Here is a 22,872-nt window from a genome sequence, read left to right as displayed (position 1 = left end):
CGCGTTGTCTGGTCTTTTTTGAAGTATCAGGGAGAGAGGAAAAGTTATTGGGAAAAAGGTATCCATAAGTTCAAGTTATGAGCTGCCTGGTTTTTGGCGGTCCGGTGAGGTTCCGTAGTACTCCTCGTTTCGTAATTACCACCTAAGCGTAGAACGTCCCCTCCCCCTCCCCCCTTCAAAAAAAAAAAAAAAGCTGGAGATGCGCCGATTGCAGATGCATTGATAGAAACGGTAAGATAAGGTGACTTTAATGTGGAGCGTGAATAAAATCTCCTCGAAACACACGGCTGTGAGCTTGCAGGAGGAGTTGTACGTTTTGAGTTAAATTCACAGATTATTGGCGACGAAGGCCTTAATCGAGTGGAAACCGGTGAAGCAGTAAACGCCGCAGCCTCAATGCTGTGGTATTACACTGCAGCATGGGCTGAATACACCGTTGCCGCACACGCTTTCTTTTTTTTTTTTTAACAACTAATGACAGCACATTGCCGTGCGATTGAATTATTTATTGTAGACGATATCACCAGGCAAACTTGCGCGTCAAAATGAGCAAAACTGCTCGAAAAAATTGCGGTGGCTTAGCTCGGCTATGCCACGATATACGTAGCGTGAGCTTATGCGCACAAAATGAGAGGCGCTACCAAGCGGCTCCGGTGCAGCGTCAGACTTGGCTACTGCGCAACGGAAGAGCACAGCTGGGCACGCGGTAGCGCCAGTGCGTCTGCCGCGGCTATAACGTCACTCCTCTGGAATGCGCAGACCGGCGAGGCGGGCGCGGCGGCGGCGGCTCCGGCGCGCCAGCTGTGCACCATGTGACGTCACCGCTCCTCGCGCTTGCGCAGCACGGAGAACGGCTCAATATCCGAGCCACGCGAAACTGCTCAACCTCGACCCCAATGTAGCTCACGCTACAAACTAGCCAAAATAAGCACCAGCGGGGGCTTCGGTACTACCCAGGGAACCCTTATGCGCGAACTTGCTTCCAAAAGAACAGATTTGAAAAAGTTGGCCGTCGACGAGTTGGCTTTTGACGAATTGGCCTAGAACCTCAATTTCTTTACAGTTCCTTATTTGAGACGTGCATTCTTTAACTTCAAACGCTATATTTAGGGTTCAGCGTTTTCGGGTTAAACCGAATATAACCGGTGAAAGTACGCCGAATTAATTTTCCCAAATTCGGTCTTAACTGAAAAAGTTCAGTATTTTCGAGGGCGTTTGGAGTGGTGTGTGTGTGTGTGTGGGGGGGGGGGGGGGGGGGGAGGGGGGAGAATGTGACTCATAACTAGGGTTTTGTGTTACCCGGCGGTAAAAGTTTCGTCTATTCGGATTGATCTGATAAACTCTGAGTTTCGATGTGCCAATCCCCCCCCCCCCCCCCCCCCCACATACACACACAAATACATTTTACAATTAATGGTTTAATCAGCGCGTACAGTAAATGGTCCTGGAAAAATGCCACCACACATCTTTCAAATTTAGGTCAGGGCAACAGGTCATTGTACTATCGGGTCAAGACAAAAGTCACTGTTTTCGTTGCTAGTTTGGGTCATACTATTTGTGCCTGAGAAGAAGGAGAGGTTGTGTTTTTGTAACCGTGAAGGCTATGGAATCATAGAGATTACATAAAGTGGGGAAAAGGACAGTTGAAACTTCTCTATTTCATCCTTTTCCACTGCCTCTTGCCGCCGCGCGGTACGTCGATGGAATAGCATGGAATGAATACAGGCTTCCCAGCAACTACCTCCAGTAGGTTATTGATTTTAAGGTATCGACATTTATCGCAATAACACTTGTGTGCCACTTTTGTTCTAGGACAAATTAGTATTGCCAGTAGTAATGGCACCAACGCCAAATCCAACTGAAGAAAATGTTAATTGATACAATCGCGTTTTTTTTTTCTTTTTTGTCCAGCATAAGTTTACATTTGGATATTATTTGTTTATTTTTAATTAGAAACACTGCGAAATCGAGCTCCAAATTTCGGAGAATTCGGAATCAAGCAAAAATAAACTCCGATACACTCCGAATTTTCGGCAGAAAATAAACTCAGAAAAACACCCTCCGAACTTGACGAAAATTAAGCTCCGAAAACACGGAACCCTACTCATTACTGACCTTATGACCCCTTCCTTTCGAAGTTTTCAGCTTTTCTGCGTGATCGGTTCAACTTTCAACAAAAACTCCGGGGGCACAGGGGTCTTCAGGACGAAATCTGGGTTGTTCACCTGATAAGGATTCGTACCGGATTTTTCGTTAAAAGAAGAGAGTTTAATTATCAAATCAAACAACGGAAATGAAGAGCGTCCGTAAATGCCGTGCATTTCTTAACTTAGCTTAACTTAAATTAGCTTCCGTCTACTAGAGGAGGGCATAAATACGAGTGTTTTATTGTCATATCTGCCGTCGGCGCGAATTTATCATCTCTCGCAGTCGTGAGAATGGAATACACGCACCGAGTACAATGCTTGCTAATTTCTCCATTTTGATATTTGCCTCTCCGACCGAAGTGGTACTGAAGCTCATGCTCGTCCTGTGTACGAATACGAGCACACGACGAAAATGTCAGATCACGATGAGCCCCCAGTGCGTCTTACAGAACAGGGCGCGTCGGCTGCCAAAGACGGCAACAAATAAGTAGACAAGTACCTGGTACTCAATATACATTTTACACAAACGCTTTTAATTATTGAATTTTCGTTAGTTTACTGGTTTTCGTCAATAAACCTAGTATAACTGAGAAGTTTATGAGTCTACAATTATTCACCGCAATAAACCGAAAACTTTTGTTTGGAATGCCATGTTTTGACGCTGTGCTATTTTGTCGCTGTGCTGTTTTGACGTCGTGCTGTTTTGACACCGTGCTGTCTTGGCACGTGCTCTTCTGTCGCTGTGCCGTTTTGACGCTGTGCTGTTTTGTCGCGTGCTATTTTGACGGGTGCTGTTTTGTCGCCGTGCTGTTTTGACGCTGTGCTGTTTTGACGCGTGCTGTTTTGACCGTGCTGTTTTGTCGCGTGCTGTTATGTCGTGTGCTGTTCTGTCATGGTGCTGAGACTAGAAGCTCCGCCTTCAGCGCGAGCTCGCTGGCTTTCGCAGTGCTTTGGTTGCACGCGCCTGCGCCTTCATACTTGTAGTAGTAGCAAGGGCAGAAATCTCGCGCTGAAGGCGGAGCTTCTGGTCTCAATCTAAAGGGTACCAAAACGAAATTTTCGCTCTTATTATTTTGTTTAGATATCGTCTATGTTGTGGCGGCAGCCCGGAAACACAAGTTTAGACCAGGGGTTGGCAACCTTCCGCAGCGGTGGGCCGAGTCGTCACGAAGTCAAGGCGGAGGGAGCCGGACGGAAAGTCGCGTAAAGGCGGAGGGGAGGGGGGAGACGAGAATAAGGCAAAAACGAAATGAAGCCCTTCTCTGTCCAAACATGGGGATGCCGGACCTCCTTGTTTCTGCTAACCCCATGCGAGGTCCTAACTGCCGTGTGGTTCTTGGATCTGTGTGAGGAAGCTGCAGGGGAGGGGGGTTCTTTTCTGGGGTCGTGCCGGGGACAGCATTAAGCTGCCTCGCAGGCCGCATGCAGCCCTCTGGCCGTGGGCTGCCGACCCCTGGCTTACACTATTGGTTCTGGGCTTCCGACAGAAAAGTAAACGAAACTAATTTTAAAACTAATGCACACATCTCAAGATTGCGCCTGGTGGCAGTCTGTGAAACTCTGTCGGAATGCCTTCACGTCATCGGCCTCTAAAAGCAGCGCCAGTTAGCGGCAGTATGGCTCTCTCGTGGAGTTACTTAGTCCTGAATGTGAATAGACTGATCACCAGCTAGTTTGAGAACGCCACCGCTGCCGACATGCATCGTGGGAGCTGTAGTCTTTCTGCACGCGCGACAACCCTGCTGGAGGTCTGCGCGAGCAGAGCACGAGGCGGCATGAGCTGTCTCGTGAACTGGCGTCTGTCTCCCATGAACTACAGTTATGGCGGCGTCACGCATGCGTGGAACGCTTGGTGAGATCGGTCTATTGGCGGAGAACGCTAACCAGTGTACTACGTTTTATATGTAACTTCCACGGTGCTTCTGGAACGTGCATTCCACATCATCAAGATCGCCGTTCTTTGCAGCCGTTAGGTAGGAGCTTGATCGGAGATGTGAGGACCTGTGCCAAGCGAAACATACCCCCCCCCCCCCCTTCGGAAATGCGCTGGGAACATCGCACTCAAATATAGCACACAGTGAATGCCTTATATATACAGCCTGCAGGTGGCAACGTTCGCAATTACAGTATACCTCGGTCGTGCAGGAGCCATTGCATGTCACGAGCGCGATCAGGATTGCGCTGCTCGCTGGCCGATTTTAAAGCGATACGTAGAGAGCTCGCGGCCACGTCATCTCGTGCTAACGCTCCTGTTTGCGGGGCAAATGTCGAGTCTGTGCGCGTGCCACGTATTTCGTTATTTTTGCAAATAAATGGCCAATTCATTATCACTCTTTCAGTGCGGAATGTCCTTTGCATTTTTCGAAACTTAGCGCACAATAAGAAAACAAAAAGTGCAAAATTTGATATTTTTAAAAACATATGCGGAGGGCAAGTTCGCCTGCTTCTTGCGCAGGGGGTAGCGGTGACGTCAGAACGCCGAGCCCTGATTGGCTGATCGCGACTCCCTATCTGAGCGTCGTCTGCTCCTTTACCACGTCGTCTGCTCGCAACGTCGTCTGCGTCTGTCTTGCCTTTCCTGCGACTTTCGGAAATGCAGAGGCCAGATTCACGAAACGATCTTACGCCAAAAATGTGCGTAAGACAAAACGTGAGAACCAATTCGTATTCACGAAACAAAATTATCGTAAGTTTTGCGGAGGTTACGACGGAATCCTAGGACAGCTCCGAAGCTGATCAAATCAGCATGGCCGACAGCGTCGCTCAGTTACTTGGTCGCGACGACCAACGGACGTTTATTTTTGTACGTGCTCTTTTAATGCGTCCCGACTACAAGCAGCAAGAAAAAAAGTAAAAAAAATAAAAAGTACTTGAAATAAACCACAACGAACAAGAACGCTGGATCCACAAACACCAGGGGAAATGCTACAACGGCCACGATTCCACTAACCCCGACTAAGCGAGCTCGGCAGATAGGCCTAGTAGGCACTCCGACTCGGCGCAGCGGTGCTCCGACGGTCCTTGGCCAATACCGTCTGCCCACGACCGGCTGGCGTGCTGAATGGAATATGCCCGCGCGACCCTTGTGAACCCTTCCCGTATTATACTTTGATCGCTGACCTCAATTTTAGATTAAGCGGTCAATCTCTTCCTCTTGTCATCTTCTTGTTTTCCGAGGCAGCGGTTACTCTCGCCGGTGAAAAAGCGGTGAATCTCCGACAGACACAGGAAAGGTAAAGCAGCCATCACTTTGATTAGCAGACGTAAAGCAGACGACGTTAACTGCGCCAACCAGCCGACGCCGTTAAAGAGTGAGGTTTCTCGCCGCACACGAAAGAAGGGGAAAAGTATTTGGGAGGGAACTTGCGGACGCTCACTCTCGGTTCAAACAAACCTCGGCGCCTCGGGACACCTTGTTAGTGAGTCCTTTGACTTCTCTCCTTGTTGCGCGTCTGCTAGTTGTTAGACGAAAACAACGTACCGCTCGAGTTATTTCGTCTGCCCTCTCTGAAAGACGAAGTCGAGCTCGCTCGTAGAGACCTGCTCTTCCGAAAGTCACAGGAAAGGTAAGACAGACGCAAACGACGTTGCGGGCAGACGACGTTGCAAAGGAGCGGACGACGCTCAGATAGGGGGTCGCGATCAGCCAATCACCGCTACTTCCTTTCTCATGCGCAGAAGACGAAAATGAGCCCACTTGCGAGGCGTATACCTTGGGGACATGGGGGCATTCCAAGTGTTTAGTCTTGTAATGCATCCAAGACGTGTTCTTATTTTTTTATTCAATAGATGAAGGATTCGTCTGGTTCCGTGTATACGTGTTTTTCTTCATTAGCACTCTCATTTTTTATATTTATTCAAAAATAGCCTTTTTATGCGATTTGAAGTGTCGTAACTCAGTTTCACATCATAACGCAGCAACGACGTTTAAGGATATGCTCCTGGTAAATATAGGAACTCTACCTAAAAAAATATTAGAAGTGCCACTCCAGCATTTTCTTGTAAAAGTAGACTTTTTTAAGGCCTTATCAACAAACATCACGCTAACCATGTATCTGTGGAGGGAACGCACGGCGTGTTTGCGAAGAAAATGGGTGGTTTTTAATTTTTGGCGTCTGCTGGGTCTCGCAGGCCTTCTACACTTGATCGCACGATTGATGTCAGCGGTAACGAAATGTTGCCACGGAGCGCTTTGTGCGTTCACCTTTCGGCTTAGCAGAATGAGTGCTTTGGGGACGTTTTTGCATAGTTTTGCAGTCGTCTTCCGCGCTTGATAACATTAGCAGCTTTATGCTTTTTTTTTTTTTTTTCAGTAACACAATGTGGCCGTCAATGGCCATTTTTCTACGCTTAGGAATTAGAGGAATGTAATGGTGAAGTTCACCCATTCCAGGAGTGAGAATGGGCCCAGTGTCTCCATTCCAAGGAGTTCGAAGGAATGGAATTGTCAGACACTCTAATACCCCGAAATAAAATTGGAATAGAATAGGGGTGCTCATTCCGCAACACTGGTATGTTGAGAGAGTCTAGTTAATGGGAGGAGTCAACTGCAGTAAGGGCGGAGCGGCGAAAGCCGCGCCGCCGCCAGCGCCGCATATTCCCCCCGTGATGAATTTGCGAAGTAAGAATGATCTGGGATAACCTTGGAAAAATTCGCGTAACACGGCGCAGGTCTTTCTTCTTTTTTTTTTCTTCTTTGTTTTGATGAAGTTGAACGCACATCAATGTATAATTGTAAAAGATTGGTGGAACAGGGGAGTTTCAAGGTGCTGAATGTATTTACTGAGCCAGTAAAGGTGACACTGAGGAGAAAAATTTCCTGTAACTGCGGATGTGGGGTGCGCGTTCGGGGTTTGGGGAAAAACTACCACCGGGCCGAATCTGGACTTTTACCCTCCAATCTGCGCGGATCCGAGTGCAATTAAAAGAAAGATTGAGTGCATTATGAATGTTTCCATGACGACAAGGTCACGTGTGTTGACCTTTCAGTAAGGAAGAGTCGCAAATTTCAACTCGAGCGTGTTGAAATTAAATACTTGAAAACATCCTTACCTAAAAATTGTGATTGGAGGGTGTTTGTTAAGCTCATTGCCAACGCTAGGGGAATATTTGTGGCAAGTGGTTGTTCAGAAGATCTGTCAGTCATTGCACCGAAGGTCATTGAAACAAATTCGGCCAATGGCGTGCCTTTATTTTCGCTCTATTCTTATCAATTAATGAACAAGCTCTCTACATAAACGGCTCTGCTCTCGTGGCAAGAGGTCACAAGAAGTGTATGAACTCTGTCGTAAGCGGCCGCGTGAATCAAACCTAAGACATGTGAGGCAAAAACAGAACTTTTAAGGTGACCGGAGTGTGCGTAATCTTTCAATTCCCCTCGCACGTAGCTGCAAGCAGGAAGCGCCTCACGTGGCCATTTCAACACGTTCACATCGTCGCAACATGTTTCCTTGTCACGTCAGCCGTTTTCTGGTCTTGAGCCAGTGTCGATCCTTGGTGGCAGACGTGCGACAATTCACATATGTGCCCTCTTCGGCAACCTTGGACGCCTGTTACGTCACGTACAGGCGCGAACGTTGAAAATTAATTCCAGCCACGTTAAGGGCACCACAACCGCCTTCCGCGTGGCTCTTCATCGTGGAAGTGGTGTCAACAGCCTGGCGTAGAGCGACTTTCTTCACTAGCAGCAATATAGTCCATAACGCGTCCTTGGAAGTAAGACAATGGAAGTCGTGACACGCATGTGTATAGCTCCTCTGCCAGTTAGAGAGAACCCGTTGCGACTAACATCATTGTGTTTTGTCGAGAATTCAAGAATGGGGTGTACAAAGAACGATGCGTCTCCCACAATCACTCGGCAAACACGTTCGGAATAAAAAAAAAAAAGAAGAGGACTGCAGCTGACGGTCACGTTACGGAATGACGACCGTGTGCGTGACACTTTTAGAGTCCCCCGTAAAGCATTTAATATAAAGTGAATGCGTATTAAAAAAAACAAAGCCGGAGTGACACTGCTAATACTTTAATACATCATAAAAAAAAGACAGTCTGCATGCAGAAGCTGTCCGAGATATGTTTCTTCTTTGTAAGACAATCCTGCCAGACTGATCGTACACAAACTGTCTGGACACATTCTCGAAGCATACGTGCGTAAAAAGAAATCGAACATTATCGAGGTGGTGCGTCCTCAGATAATTCTGTCACCATAATTGCAGCGAGCAGCGTGTGTTTTGCATGATGTTCGAGCTGTGCGACTGGGGCTTAAAAGCACACAACACCCCCCCAGTTTTTGTTTTTGTTTTTTTTTTTTGCTAGGCGATTTACTATGGTGCCAGAAGACTACCCAATCAATATTTTGCTATAGTGTCGCATATATTTTTAGTAAAGTCGAAAAACCCAACTGCTCGAAATCAAAAATGTACGGGGGAAGAAGAGGAAATATAGAGGAGAAAGATACCAAAAATCCCATAACCGTGCAATTTTATTTTATTTTTTCAATCAGTGGCCGAGTGGTTTAGCGCACACCAGCTCGTAGCATGTGGAGCGAAAGCTCGCGCTGCAGAAATCAGGGATCCTGGGTTCAATCCCCACCCCTGCCCGTTTCGATCTGGATAAGCATCGTGCCGGCGTGCGGTTGTGTATCACTACTGCTTGGTGCACGGTAAAAAACCCAGGATAGCGGTTGTACTGTACTTGCTAAATTTCTCATCTACAGCTGAGAGACAAGTCGATCGTTGAAGGCACACTAACTTCAAGGCTGTATAAACATACCCACAACCAAGTTTTTTTTTTCATTTAATTGTTTTTAAACGCTGTTTAGATATTTCTGTTCAAACTTCGGCCACAAAAAAAATATTTTTAGTATCAGATTTGACAAAACTATAGATATAAATCCCTTTAAAAAAACTATAGGTTATGCAGCACATATAGTACCACATATAGAAGATGACCACATGCAGATGACAAGCAAAAACCCACCGTCGGCCGTTGCTGTTTTTGGCATGCACATAGGCTCCGCAATTAGATCCTCACGAACTATGAGCGGTCTAAAAAAAAAAAAACTGATGCGAAAAAAGGCTCGAGGTACACCTAAGCACTTCGTTTGAGTTGTGAATGCGAAAGAATGCACGCTGCTCTGCCGCTCCTTTCTTTCGTCTGCGGCGTACGTGCTTCGACGGCTCAGCGCGCGCGCTGTCCTCGGCGCGCTGACTTTGGGTGTGGAGCGGTGGAGCCGCTGCTTCGCGGACACGCAGCGCCATGGGGTGGCGGTCGTTGTAACTGACGCGCGGCGACCAATCGGAGCCTCGTCGACGCACGCCAGCACATTGGGACAGAAGCCGCAATCCATCAGCTTTACTCCGCTCCTTTGGGATTGGGGAAACTAGGTGCCGTTGTCTACGCTGTTTGCGTGGTTTCTTAGCTGGGAACTTGTTTCACATGGGAGAAAGCATTTAAGGCGCCGTCTGGCGCGGCTTCAAAGCTAATGACATCGGCTTGCTCAATAACCCCCCCCCCCCCCCCCCAGTTAACGCTTTCTCATTAAAAAAAAGTGCTGGAAACAGTCTGAAAACGTATCCTTTCAACTACTTTATTTCTCAGTATAAAAACAATGCAGGCATAAAACTTCCAACGTTTATAAGGAAATGGCATGCGTTGTGCGTGGCATTTCGATTTGAATGTGAGACTTAAAAATTCTTACTCGAACAAGAAAATTACAAGTATTGGAAAAAAACTGTCCACGGAGTTTTACCAATTCTAGTCTGTAAATATTAGCCATAAATTTAAAGGGTGTTTTACTAGGTAATGTAGACTACCTTAAGACGTGCTGCTAGCAGTTTGGGACTAAGTGCGAATCAAAAATGCCACAGACGACATTAATCGTCCAAACCCGGCGGCCGTCTTCCTTCCTCGCGCTTTTGTAACTTTATTCCTTTAAAACTAAACATGTTGAAATTTGAATTTCGTGCGGTACACGCCTCAACATATTTGAATACGAAAAAAAGCAAAAATGAATGTATAGCAGTGCATTGATATAACGGAAACCGCCCAGCTTTATATATATAGGCCAGGTTGTTTCTCCGGCACTCGCCCATGGTGGTTCTGGGTTTTCTGTTCACTGCTCAGATAAACCTTGAAAAATAACCACCGAGCCGGTTTGATCAAAATTTGGGAAAACCAAAAAAACAAAATCGAAGCTGTCCCTCAATCAGTGTCATACATGTTCCTCCAAGAAAGGAACGAAAGCTCGTTCCTCGTTCTTTCTCAATCCTGGAACGAGTTCCCGTTACAAGTTGCCGGGGTTCGAAAGGAACTTGTTCTCGTTGCTTCTCTATCATTAGAATGTGTCATCACATTAAAGTGTGCAGGATAATCCGTAGATAAAACAAAGCAAGCAAAGGAAAGTATTCACATTGAACTACATATATTGAGTCACCACGATCTCATTTGTTTGGGCTCCTGGTTTTCGACAATCTCTCAGACACTTGCACATCCCTCGAAGTGGGAATGGCTATTGAAGGGCCTAATTGCGTATCAAAATCGGGTAAAACTGCAGATAAACAGACAAAAAAAATACAAATAGAGGCGCCGCCATGTTTGCCGGCGTCAAGAGGAGCAGAAGTGGCGGAGCGCGCACCACAGTGTTCCTTTCACTGCACGCTTAGAGTTCCTGTAGAGGCTCCCTGCAGCGCGATCCAAACCAACGCGTTTTCGTGCGCACGTATAGGCCGTGCGCTTTCCGGAAATTGCGTATTTCGTGAAGTTTTTGTTGTTTTCCGGTGCACTTTCTGAATCACAACCATGCGCGTTGGTTAGGACGCTGCGCTTTCGGGCGGGCGGAGAGCATCTGCGCAAGACGGCGAAGAAACGCGGAGCCGGAACTAGTGCCCTTCACCGATAGGCCGGGAGAGGATATGGGATAGGAGCGCTCTACCACGTCACAGCCCGTTTTCGTGCGCATTCAGAAAAAAAAAATTAAAATCATCCAACTTTCTTGTGCGCGCCCGAAAGGCGCAAGGAATCAGCGCGACGTCACGAAATACGTAGTCTCCGGAAAGCGCACGACCTACGCGCGCACGAAAGCGCGTTGGTTTGGATTGCGCATACCGGAGCCAGAGTCGCGCGTCCGTTTTCCACGTGCCGTCTCTCTCCACTATTCGCCGAGAGGCGATTACGTTAGGAGCAGGATCAAATGCCGTGCAGGAAAGTAGACGTTGCACGGCACGTACGTTCCCCTGCTTTTGAGCACTACGGGCGCCTTGAACGCGCGGCGCCGCTATTCGTCGAATTCAGTCACGTGAGGAGCAGGATCAACACACCGTGCAGGAAAGACGGCGCTACGGGGATGAACGCGCAACTCTGGCTCCCGTAAGGAGCCTATACAGGAACTCTACCGGCGCTTAAAGCCCCTCTATCCTGGGCTTTACCGTATGTATGTATATTTGCGGCGCAATCTCTTTGTATCGACAGTCTTGTAAGACACGCCGGCGCTGGGCCCGCAGCGCCATGGGGTGGCATTCCTTGAAACTATATGACGCGCGCCAGCCAATGGGAGTCTCCTTCCTTGAGAAACTGTGACGCAGACCAGCCAATGGGAACCTATCCATCAAATCGCTGCTACAGACTGCGGGCTTCGCTCCATTGGGACAGGGGAATTGGGGTGCCGTTTGGCGCGGCTTCAAAAGCAGATGACGCGGGTTCGCTCCATGGGACCAGTTAATGCTTTCGCATTAAAAACAGGAAAGTCTTTTGTCCTGCCGTTTAAACGCAAAGAGTTTCCAACCCAGTTTCCCCAATGCAAGGTGGAACGCCGCTCCATATACACCAACGCGCGACCCTGACGTCAGGCCGCTGAGTTTGTTCTGCTGTTGGCAGTGCGCCTGCGCAGATGCTTCACTTGATGCGAATCTGGTTCCTGCGCACGCGCAATGCCCGCAGCTCATGGGAAGCTTGTTCTTAAACACCGCGCTAGCCCTGGTGAGGAAAGCCCAAGATTTACGGGAAGTGGACATTGGCCTATATAACACTGCCCACACTCTAAAACAAATCTGGTCGTAAGAGAACTCTTAGTGGTTCTTCGCTTGTCCGTATTTTGCACTCTAAAAAAGGTATCTTATGCACCCTTTAAAAGGGTGCTTTGTGAAAAACCTGAGGGATTCTTTTGAGTTCCTTTTTTTTTTATGCGAGAGTCTCCTTCATCGCCCAGTTGCCTTTCTGGTGCCTCAAGAGGCGATAGTGCCTCAGGCTAAATAAAGCCCTTGAATCTGGGAAAAGCGGAGCATTCTCTTCCCTCCTCCTCCAAAAAGCCCTTTTTACCCCACCTCTAACTTCCGGTTTGCGACGCAGGCGCCCTCTGGATGTTCCCAAGCGTCTTGAAGTCTCGGTCAGCTGGAGCGGGCGGGATGCCGATTGTCTGGACTTTTCTCTTCGTATAAGTGTGGCAATGACCTCATTTAGAACCCGCATTAGCATCCGACCGTCCTGAAACCGCTCTAGATCTGTTCGTCAAACCGTGGATGCCGAAAGTGCCTTGGATAGTCGTCCCAATCGTCCCTACCGAGTTGCGTTGTCTGTCAGTGTCTCGTGGGTACCAGTCCACCCCTTCGGCTACACAGGAATCCCAAATCGTTTTCTATTTCTCGACGATTTCAGATTATTCACTATGCTTATTTGTAATAGCCTACTCGTGCTTGTCGCACTGGTTTCGCTCGCACTTATGTTGAATCGGGGTATAGATACATTCACATGCTCGCGTACGCAGCCGCGAGAGCTTTGCAAGCTTATGAACTTTGTGCGAAACAGCATAGTACGTGAGCACGTATGCGCCAGACTAGACGAGCGAGCGAACCCCGCACCTCCGCACGCACCCGTAAAGGGGTATCCACACGAAGGAGAACTCCGCGGACGGATGTCGTGACGTCAACAACCCATTAAACTCCGTCCCCGGCTCCGTCGCGTGCACCTGCGGAGCTCTCATGCTAAAAGTACGAGGCCTCCGCGCCTCCGCGACGGAGGAGAACGGCGGCGCGAGGCCGCGAGGCGTCAAAAAGAGATGACGTATGTCTCACGTGATGCGCGCTCCGCGGAGGAAAGGGGCGGATTTCTCCTTCGTGTGGATACCCCTTAATTAAGTGGGAGCGAGTCGCCCCCACAGATTTTGAACCAGAGGGGGCATGCCTCCACACTCAAAGCTGTTCCGACCGCCCCCCCCCCTCCCTCTTCTCTCCTCCCACCACCAGTGAAGCTGTTGTATGTTGAAGCTGCACTCCGTAGGCGACGAGGCGCCACAGGCTAATCCGATGCGAAACACGAACCATGTGCGGAAAGTGCCAACACCAGGCTATACCGCGTTGGAGCCTCCGAAGATTCTATCAGACTGCAGCCTTCATTTCTCTGCATTGCGCTTTGTCACTGGTCGTTTATTTATATATATATATATATATATATACAGGGTGTTCTTTTTTAAGCTTAACAGATTTGTTTAAAAAAAACGTGAAAGTTTCACTTATGCCGCTCGTGGATGTGAGTTATACGGCCAGGGGGACATATTATAGGGGGCTAATCGTAACGATCAGTCGACTAGTTAACTAAAATTCGTTAATTAACTTTTTAATTAATGAAAATAGACATATCGTTCCAATTAAAAACTTGCTTAGCGTCGTCGAAAACCACTAAATCAGTAATTTTCAGAAAGACTTTCAGCGCGTGAAAAGCGTAGTAGTGCACTAAAGTTACCACTCGTAGAGCAGGTACAAAGCTAGCGGTTGCAATAAGGCGCCCGCGCGATTTTTCCGTTTCTTATCTAGCCCCAGCCTTGTACCTGCTCCACGAGTGGTAACTTTATTACAATACTACGCTTCTCACGCGCCGAAAGTCTTTTTGAAAATGACTGATTTAGTAGTTTTCGATGACGCTGAGCAAGTTTCTTATTGGAACCATATGTCTATTTTCATTAATTAAAAAGTTAATTAACGAAATTCAATTATTTAGACGACTGATCGTTACGATTAGCACCCTATAATATGACCCCCTGGCCGTATAACTCACCTCCACAAGCGGCATAAGTGTAACTTTCACGCCTTTTTTTAAACAAATCTGTTAAGCTTAAAAAAAGAACACCCTATATATATACATATATATATATATATATATATATATATATATATATATCAACTTTCAGCTTTGGCCCGATTCGCGAAAATTTGAGCCCGCGAAAATTAAGCCGTTTACAGTATATATATATACAACTCAGAGATCCGTACTTGCGGAGTTGCTATGCTAGGAGTTTATTGTATGTATTACGACAGTTTCGCCGAGGGGCTCGGTTTCGTCAGGAGATGGCAAGCCGAGCCTCTCGGCGAAACTGTCGTAATACATACAATAAACTCCTAACATAGCAACTCCGCAAGTACGGATCTCTGACTTATTACATTTTCCCGGTCCATTGTTCTCAAACTACTCTGCCTCACCTATATATTTTTGGCTTTCGGCGGGTTCCTGAAAACTTTGATGCTTTGATTAATTGGATTAAGTACGGTTCTTTCATCTGCACATATTCGTTTATATATATATATATATATATATATATATATATATATATATATATATATGAGACAGATCCATGGACTGAACAAAAACAAGGAAAGGTTTATTTGACGTTTCGAGAGGAGGCCTCTCAAAACATCAAATAAACCTTTCCTTGTTTTTGTTCAGTCCGTGAATCTTTCTTGTGCATTTCAATAATCACCGGCTCACGAGCTTCAATCATGTATGTATGTATGTATGTATGTATGTATGTATGTATGTATGTATGTATGTATGTATGTATGTATGTATGTATGTATGTGTATATATATATATATATATATATATACACATACATACATACATATATATGCCTTTCACGAGCTGAAAGGGTTCTTGGGGCGTCGAAGAAGCTTTCAAGAACGGATTTGTTTTAGAGTGCACAAGCCGCTCCTTTTTCGAGAACCACACCCTTTATATACCAACCGGGTGTTCCATTTGAATTCGAACAGATGTTACTATAAAAGATGCACTAATAAACCGATCTCACCAAGCGTTCGGCGCATGCGTGAAGCCGCCATAACTTTAGTTCACAAAAGGCAGTGCCCGACACGGCTCGTACCGTCTCGTGCTCTTCAAGCGCAGAGTTCCAGCGAAGTTCGGGCACGTGCAGCAAGACTAAAGTTCTCTCGGTGCATTGCGGCAGTGGGGGCGTAGTCAAACTGGCTGGTGAGATCGGTCTATACAGTTTGGGCAGGTAGTTATACGGCCAGGGGGCATCATATAGGTGGCTAATTTGGCGATGTCGTATAATTACCTAAACTTTCTTCATTAACTTATTAATTAGTAAAAATAATCATTTGCTTTCAATTAGGAACATGCTGAGCATCATCTAAGAACAATATATCAGTCAATTTTAGAACGACTTGAAGCTCGTCGGAAACTCGGGGGCACACACTTCTGAAGCCGGCGCAAAACTAGCAGTGGCAAAACGGGATGACTAGATTATCGTCGCGTTCCGCCACTGCTAGCTTTGCGCCTGCTGTAGGAGTGGTAACTTCGGTGCACCTCCGAGTTTCCCACAAGCTTCAAGTCGCTCTAAATTTGACTGATATAGAGGTTTTCGATTATGTTCAGCATGTTTCTAATAGAAACTACATGATCATTGTATTAATTAAAAAACTTAATTAAGAAAGTTTAGTTAATTACCTGACTTATCGCAAAGATTTTTCACCCACAAAATGTCCCCCTGGCCGTATAACTCATTTGCACAAACCGTATTAGTGCATCTCTTAGGAATGTTTTGTAAGAAATCTGATCGAATAAAAAATGGTACAGGACGTGTGTCATAGCGACAGCTGGGTTCTGCGCCCGTGCCTGATGCGTACTCACTCCATCTACGATCCAGCCTCCTCAGAGCCCCGTAACTGAAAGTCGCGTTCCTCGGATCCGCTACAGACTTTTCGACGTCTTCCCATTCGGCATGCAAATTTCTCTGCTCTTTTGCTGTCCTCGTGCGCGCGCCTGTTTACCTGCCAAACGCGCCCGCGTGCATTTGGCCTTCAGCGCTCGGCATGAACTCGGATCTAATCTCACTATTCGTGCCTAGGCAATGACGACCTAATCTGAAACATTAACCCCGGAAAAAATATCACCCCCGAAGGTTGCAAGAAAAAGAAACTCAGGAAACATAAAACCGGCACGTGTTTCCCGTGAACGCGCGCTCGTACGGCCAATGAGGATCGTCGGCAGATGCAATAATTAGATTTTTGACCAGAGACTCCGGGGAAAACGCGTGTGGTGGAGTGATTGAAGCACTTGCCGATAATGTAGTCGTACTGCTTGGCCAGTCCCGGAGCAGGAGGGTCGAAGAACTCGGGCGACTGCTTAGGGTTGAAGTGGGCAAAGACCAGAGTCACGGCGAGCAGACTCGTCCTACTCAGCATGGTGCTCGCGATTGTGTGTGCGTGTTCGCGTACGCTTATGTCTCGATCTCTGCGAGAGTGTCCGGGAGAACCGTTTAAAAGGACCTCGCCGTCGAGGCGGTCAAGGCCGGCCGAGCCCCGCCATTGTCGCCCGGTCGCCGGAGGAAGTGTTTGAATGGACGGGATCGGGACACGCCTGCTGAATTTGTAGCAGCTCGGTTGAACAAATAGGAGTGAACCGGAGAGGTGTGCGCGTTTCTCCTCCCCGACGTACGTGCAAGTTTTACGCCAAATGCCGTATCGATACATGTAAGGGCGTCTTGACAAACCTCACGCGAATGAAGCGCCTGGCACGTGTATACGACAAAACATCTAACGGGCAGGGGCGGATATAAAGAGGGGGGGGGGGGGGGGGGAGGGGGGGGCGGGGAGCTGTCAGTACTCTAGCAGAAGCCTGCGCTGTAGCGCAACAACCCCGACCTTGCGAGATGCAGGGTGCAGATGCGATGTGGAAGCTCGCTGTCAGCAGACGCAAAACGGTAAGGGGCTCGACTTGAAAATATGAGCTCAGCCTGGCGTTCCAAGCTCAAAATGGGGGCGGCATCTTATCATTGAACTCGGAGAGCTTAATATGGAAGGTATTCTATTTTACACAGCCGTTCGATTCTGGTTCTCGCTTTGCTGGGAACGACCCGATGAGTAGCTTTTTTTTTTGGCCGGGGGAAACGGAAGTGCATAAAGCATTAAGTTGGTGTGAGGGCTGGGGGCGCTAAATAGCGGTCACTGTTGCTCTCACTCTTAGCAGGGTAACATTTAGTAGAAGGTACGTTTCTGCAAATGTACACCTTTGAATATAGGAGTTGCAATGTAACCGCAAACACTGTACCCTCTACGCAGTGGTCACATGGAAGCTCTTGCATAAAAGTTACTGTAGCGTCTGACATACACGTTTCTTTTACTTTTTTTTTTTAGGTGGGCGACCGTTGATTTTTTTTTTTTTTTAGTTTCTTTTTTTTTTTAAGGCAGTAATAGCTGCGTGGACGCCGTCTTCACCGTATTGTCGTAAGGTCGGCGGAAAATATATGAGATAATACACGCCACATTATGTACACTAATTAACCAAAGTTTGATAACCTTTTAATTAATGGCGTAATTGGTCAAGTTGCAATTGCAGTCATAACGTGAGTAATGGTTACTGCCTAACCCAATTAAGACAATTCGTGAAAAGACAACGATCTTTGAGATATTCATGGTTAAAATGTTGCCTTTACTCGATTCAAGCGCAAGCTTATTCTAATCCACAGGAAAGTGACGTAGTTACCTCTGTCCGTCCGTCACTATCATTTAAGTTTGTCACCGGTGCGTCCAGCAAAGGCAAGCCGTCGAGATAGTCACGAGGAGGCCCGATAAGACTGCGTCACACTCCTATACACACCCTAATCAGGCGCGCCTTTCTGCGAGCGGTTTTCGATCATGCAAGAAAGGGAAACTTTTAAACGACACATATCTCAAAGGTTGTAATTTCTTTTCTGTGAACTGTCTAAATTGGGTCAGGCTTTAATAATTGGTCCCGTAATGACTGCAATTGTGACATGGCCAATTGAGCCATGAATTCAAAAGTTAAGATCAACATATTTTGATTAATTAATCAACAAACTGGGACGTTTATCCCCTCATCTAACGTCCGCCGAACCCCACAAAAATGCGGCAAAGACTGCATCCACGTAGCAATAGCTCCTTTTCTTAAAAATACCGTAAAGACAAACAAATACGCTCTGTATATAGTATCTACTTATGCATTTTCATTCGCCAAGTCATTTTCGCCAATTTGAGACCCTCCTTGAATAAAGCTTTAGCAACAAAATTAAACACGAAGCACGTACCTCGCCCTAAAATCGGCCCTCATTTAAAGTTGACTTTAGTCAATATTATTTGTGACCCTTGTCACTTTTACGCTTACATAGCCTTGCTGATAGGTGAATACTATGAACATACCGCATACAAATATGCGCTTGGGCAGCTTAAATAATAAACAAATGTTTAGAACTACTCCCTTTATTGTCAGAGCCTTAAAGCAATCTTTAAAAAAAATGAAACTTCCTGTCCACGACGATGTTCCAAAATTAATTAACTTTTTATACAAGGTAATGTTCGACAAAGCTCACGCAGATCTTCATTGCCCCAACTTAACCAGCAACGCTTTCAGTTTTCTGTTCATTAACACTCGGGGTGCAGTGTCCTTGGGCAAAAGCCGTTTTTGGAGCAGTATCAACGGCTGCGGAAGTGCGATCACGAGGGCTTTCACTGAGTGGAACACGTTCTCCTGGTTTTCCGCCGTAAACCACAATCTTCTCAGCTGTTGCGTATATGTGATGGACAGACAAAGTGGGCTTATCTGGCACCTCTGTCTGCGGTATTAACAGACAAAAAAGAAATTAACTCACCAAGCTTGGGGAATTTTTCATATCATTGGTGTGCTGATCGTTTATCAATATTGGTCTTACAATATGTGAATTTTGTCGGTCGTTAAAAGTACTACAAGGGGACATTGTCTGCCCGTATGTAATAAATATTTCAATCTCACTATTTTACCAACGTAAGGCATTCTATTGCTACTTACATAAATCATATACATTAGAAGTATTAAACCTGTTACCAGAAATCTCACACAAGACAGTGCACAAAATGAATCTTGAAACCTTCCGTACCTGGTTGGTCAAGAGGTACTTCGCTCCATCTCGCTTCAGGTGTCGCTCAATGTCAGAGAAGGTACAGCGTTTTCCTTGCATGTCCGAAAAGACGTTGACTGCATTGATCCCGACGTCCACGAGAGCAGACACTTGGCTTTGGAACCTCAACTCGGTCTCAAAACTAAGCTGCATATAAAGAACATTCGGTATAGAAACTTGAACCGAAGCTGGTGATGCAGAATCAATCCTGCGTCGAGTATAACATCTTTCTCACAGGCCAAACGTCAAACATACCTTGTAAAGATTTGTCGTCTTAGAGTAATCCAGATGAAACAGCAGCGACGATGGGTTCCGATCCGAAACTATGCACGTCAGCCGCAATCCCTCCAAAACCGAAGTGCCGGCGGTGAAGGGAGTGAAGGCGCCGAGGAGTCTGGTCACGTGAGGTTACGTCTCTATAGTTTCGGAATTCGTTGAACTAAAACGTTTCGGTTACCTCCTCCTCTTATTATGCCTCCTTTCTCGCTCGTGTCGGCCCCTCCTTCCCCCTTTCCCTTTCTAAGTTCTCTTTTTGGGAGGAAACAAAAGTAAACAATCGGGTAGAGGTTACCCGTTTTTGCCCAACGTTACATCTTAGAGGTTACAACACAATAGTCGCAGCGTAACCACTGTACGTGATTCTAGACAAAAAAAAAAAAAAAAAGAATCGCCGTTTTAACCTTTAAGGCAACGGAAAATGTATGAAACCTTTAAAAACGACTTCGTAACTTTTAAAATAGACCTTTTATTCGTCTATAGGTACCCATATAGGGTACGCCGTTAAGAGTGAGTCACGGTTAAAGCCCTTTGATAAATACACTCTTCACATTTCTTCATCGCGCAGAAGGAGACCGTGGGGTGGCGAGATCAGGTGCGTACTTTGGTTCTTTCGCAGTGCTTTCCAATGGGCGGAAAGGGAACAAAAACAGCTAGAAATGAGGACTTAAGAAATATAGCTGATTTTCTCCAGCGCCCAATGTCTTAACGACGCTTACACGAAACACAAGTCTTTAGCTCGCATTTTGGACCAAGGTTTTGTTGGGCTGCAACATGGAGCTAAACTACCTATGTGCCACAAATCTAATTATTAAATGAATAGACCGATCTCACCAAGCGTTCGACGCATGCGTGATGCCGCCATAAGTTTAGTTCACAGGAGGCAACACTGATCTCTATGACAATTGCTGGATCGCGTTTGCCCGCTCCGCGATTGCGGTCACTGGCGGCCATCTTTAGGTAGAGTTATATCACCTCTAGCCAATGTAAGCTGCTGCAGCCGCTATCATCCATCCATGGCAGATAGCGTTTTGGCAGGTGGGTTGGCAGGCTGCGGTCAAAATAGCGTGGGTGATATTGCGTGCTTGATTAAAATTATTTGACGAAACATGTTTTTGAAACCCGGCGTGAACAGTAGTCCGGTTTCTGAGGACCTGGTGAAAGTTTCACGAAATCGAAGCACCGGGAGAAAAGCAGCACAGCACGTATCGAAAGTCGCATCGAAAGAAGCATCGAAAGCAGACGACGGTAGGGAGTCTGCTTTTGATGCGAGCTGCGCTGCTTTCCGCCGGTGCTGCGCTTTCGTAGGACTTTTTCCGGGTCCTCAAAGATGAGGTATACTGTTCACGCCGGGTTTCAAGAATCTGCTTCGTCGAACCACTTCAATCAAGCACGAAATGTCACCCACGGTACAGTGTACTAGATCTACGGCTATTTTTATGGCAGCCTGCCGCCATTGCGCTGTCCGCCATATTACTATGATGGCTAGAGATGATATAACTATACCTAAAGATGGCCGCCAGTGACCGCATTCCGGTCCATAGGAGGAGCTGGTCAAACGCGATCCAGCAAATAGAGATAGAGATCAGTGGGAGGCAAACGGCAGTGCACGAGAGGGCTCGTGCCGTCTCGTGCTCAACACGTGCAGAGCTCCAGCGAGGTCGTAGCACGCGCAGAAAGACTAAACTTTCCCCGATGCATTGCGGCAGTGGTGGCGTAGCCAAAGTGGCGGGTGATGTTCAGTCACGAGCAATGAGCACGCGCACATTAACAACCTCGTCACTAATATATATATATATATATATATATATATATATATATATATATATATATATATATATATTCCCTTGTTTCTTTTATACACGTCAGTTTCTGGGGCAACGATCGACTGGCGTCCCTGACACCAAAATGTAATTGAAGCGTGCGTGTGGTGACCCTGCGGAGGTCTATCTAGTCATATTCCAAGAGTCGACGCCGCCCTCTCCGGGCGCTCGCTTCCACGAAAACGCAATTCTCTATTAAAGTTCCGAACTCGAACTCGACGTCTGTCAAAACCACGTAGGTCGAAACGCGTGCCCATGAACTTCGGCATCAAGTTACGCAGCCAGTGCAGTGAATGAGGATCTTGAAACCATGCTATAGGGCATCTCCCCTGACGTACTTCTGGCGCGATATATATATATATATATATATATATATATATATATATATATATATATATAAAGAGACAGAGAAAGAAAGATGGGGTGTTTCATCTAACTCAACCACTGTTTTAGGGTCCAATTTTTAATTTTGATAAAAAATTATATGTTTTGGCAGCATTCAAATATGAAAGACAGTGTAAACGGCAAGCTTGGCCGAACTTTTTGTTTTCAAGTTTTGGCCATTAAAGCACCGCGGCGAAAATAGGCGTTTCTTCAGCTTGTCGGAGATGGCACGTTTAACCATGCGCAGATTTGTCACTTATCAAATGCCTATTGAAATAAAAAAGAATATATATATATATACTCTGGAATAGTAATTAAAAAAAATTGCCGAACCCTCTCTTTGATCACTTGAGACAAAGTTTTGCATTTGTTACGCATTACCTATTAAAATATTACAATAAACTTGATAACATAAGAAAGCCTAAATTTAGTTATTTTCATTCATTATGAATTCGATATTTCCTGTAAAAGAAAATATTTGCTACACACATTTGAATTAATGAATGTTTCAAAAATCTTGCGAATTCATGACCTATTTTCTCAAAAACCCCAATTCTTAGTTTCGTTCAGTTTTTAGTAGTAGTAAGGTATGACAGATGTTTATAAGAAAATATAAATAGAAACTGTAGTATATTGTTTGTATGTCCTCAATTAAAGCTTGAATTTCATGAAATGCGCATTGTGAATGCGCCTTCGCATAGGCGCTATTATGGCCAATATTGTGGCATAAATATGATTAATGACCTAATAATAATATTTACCATCAAATTGAGTCATAGATAGGATTGGAATACTACGTATTGCCTAGAAGCATTTTTATGTGAGGCTGCTACAATACTACAATATGTAAAATCACAAAACAGGCAATACATAAATTGCTCGACAAAGGGTAAAATTAAACATAACCTGCAGAAAGAAGGGAGAGAAAAACACAAATGTAATAGGTAACAAAAATAATTTTAAAGTCACACTTTACGAATGTTTCCAAAGCTTACAAACACTAAGTAATTGTTTGTACTCTGGGGACTAGCACTTAGACAATCAAGGTATTGAATTTTATTTACAT

At 46.0% G+C, this 22,872-nt stretch overlaps 1 protein-coding gene across 1 annotated transcript in view; it reads right to left on the bottom strand.

Moving 5' to 3' along the window:
• LOC8028579 (4-pyridoxate dehydrogenase) overlaps positions 1-16,615 on the bottom strand; it is a 59,913-nt gene extending 43,298 nt beyond the window's left edge. Inside the window, exon 1 of the mRNA XM_040499820.1 lies at positions 16,492-16,615. Coding sequence (XP_040355754.1) covers positions 16,492-16,615 — 124 coding nt within the window. The remainder of the gene's footprint in view (positions 1-16,491) is intronic.
• Between the last annotated feature and the right edge of the window lie 6,257 nt (positions 16,616-22,872).

This window comes from Ixodes scapularis, unplaced genomic scaffold (genome assembly GCF_016920785.2).
Source record: "Ixodes scapularis isolate PalLabHiFi unplaced genomic scaffold, ASM1692078v2 PGA_scaffold1__304_contigs__length_218370807, whole genome shotgun sequence".
In the NCBI taxonomy this organism is placed as follows: Eukaryota; Metazoa; Arthropoda; class Arachnida; order Ixodida; family Ixodidae; genus Ixodes; species Ixodes scapularis.
The sequence above is the reverse complement of the archived record's forward strand: the minus strand, read 5'-3'. Positions and strand labels throughout refer to the sequence as shown.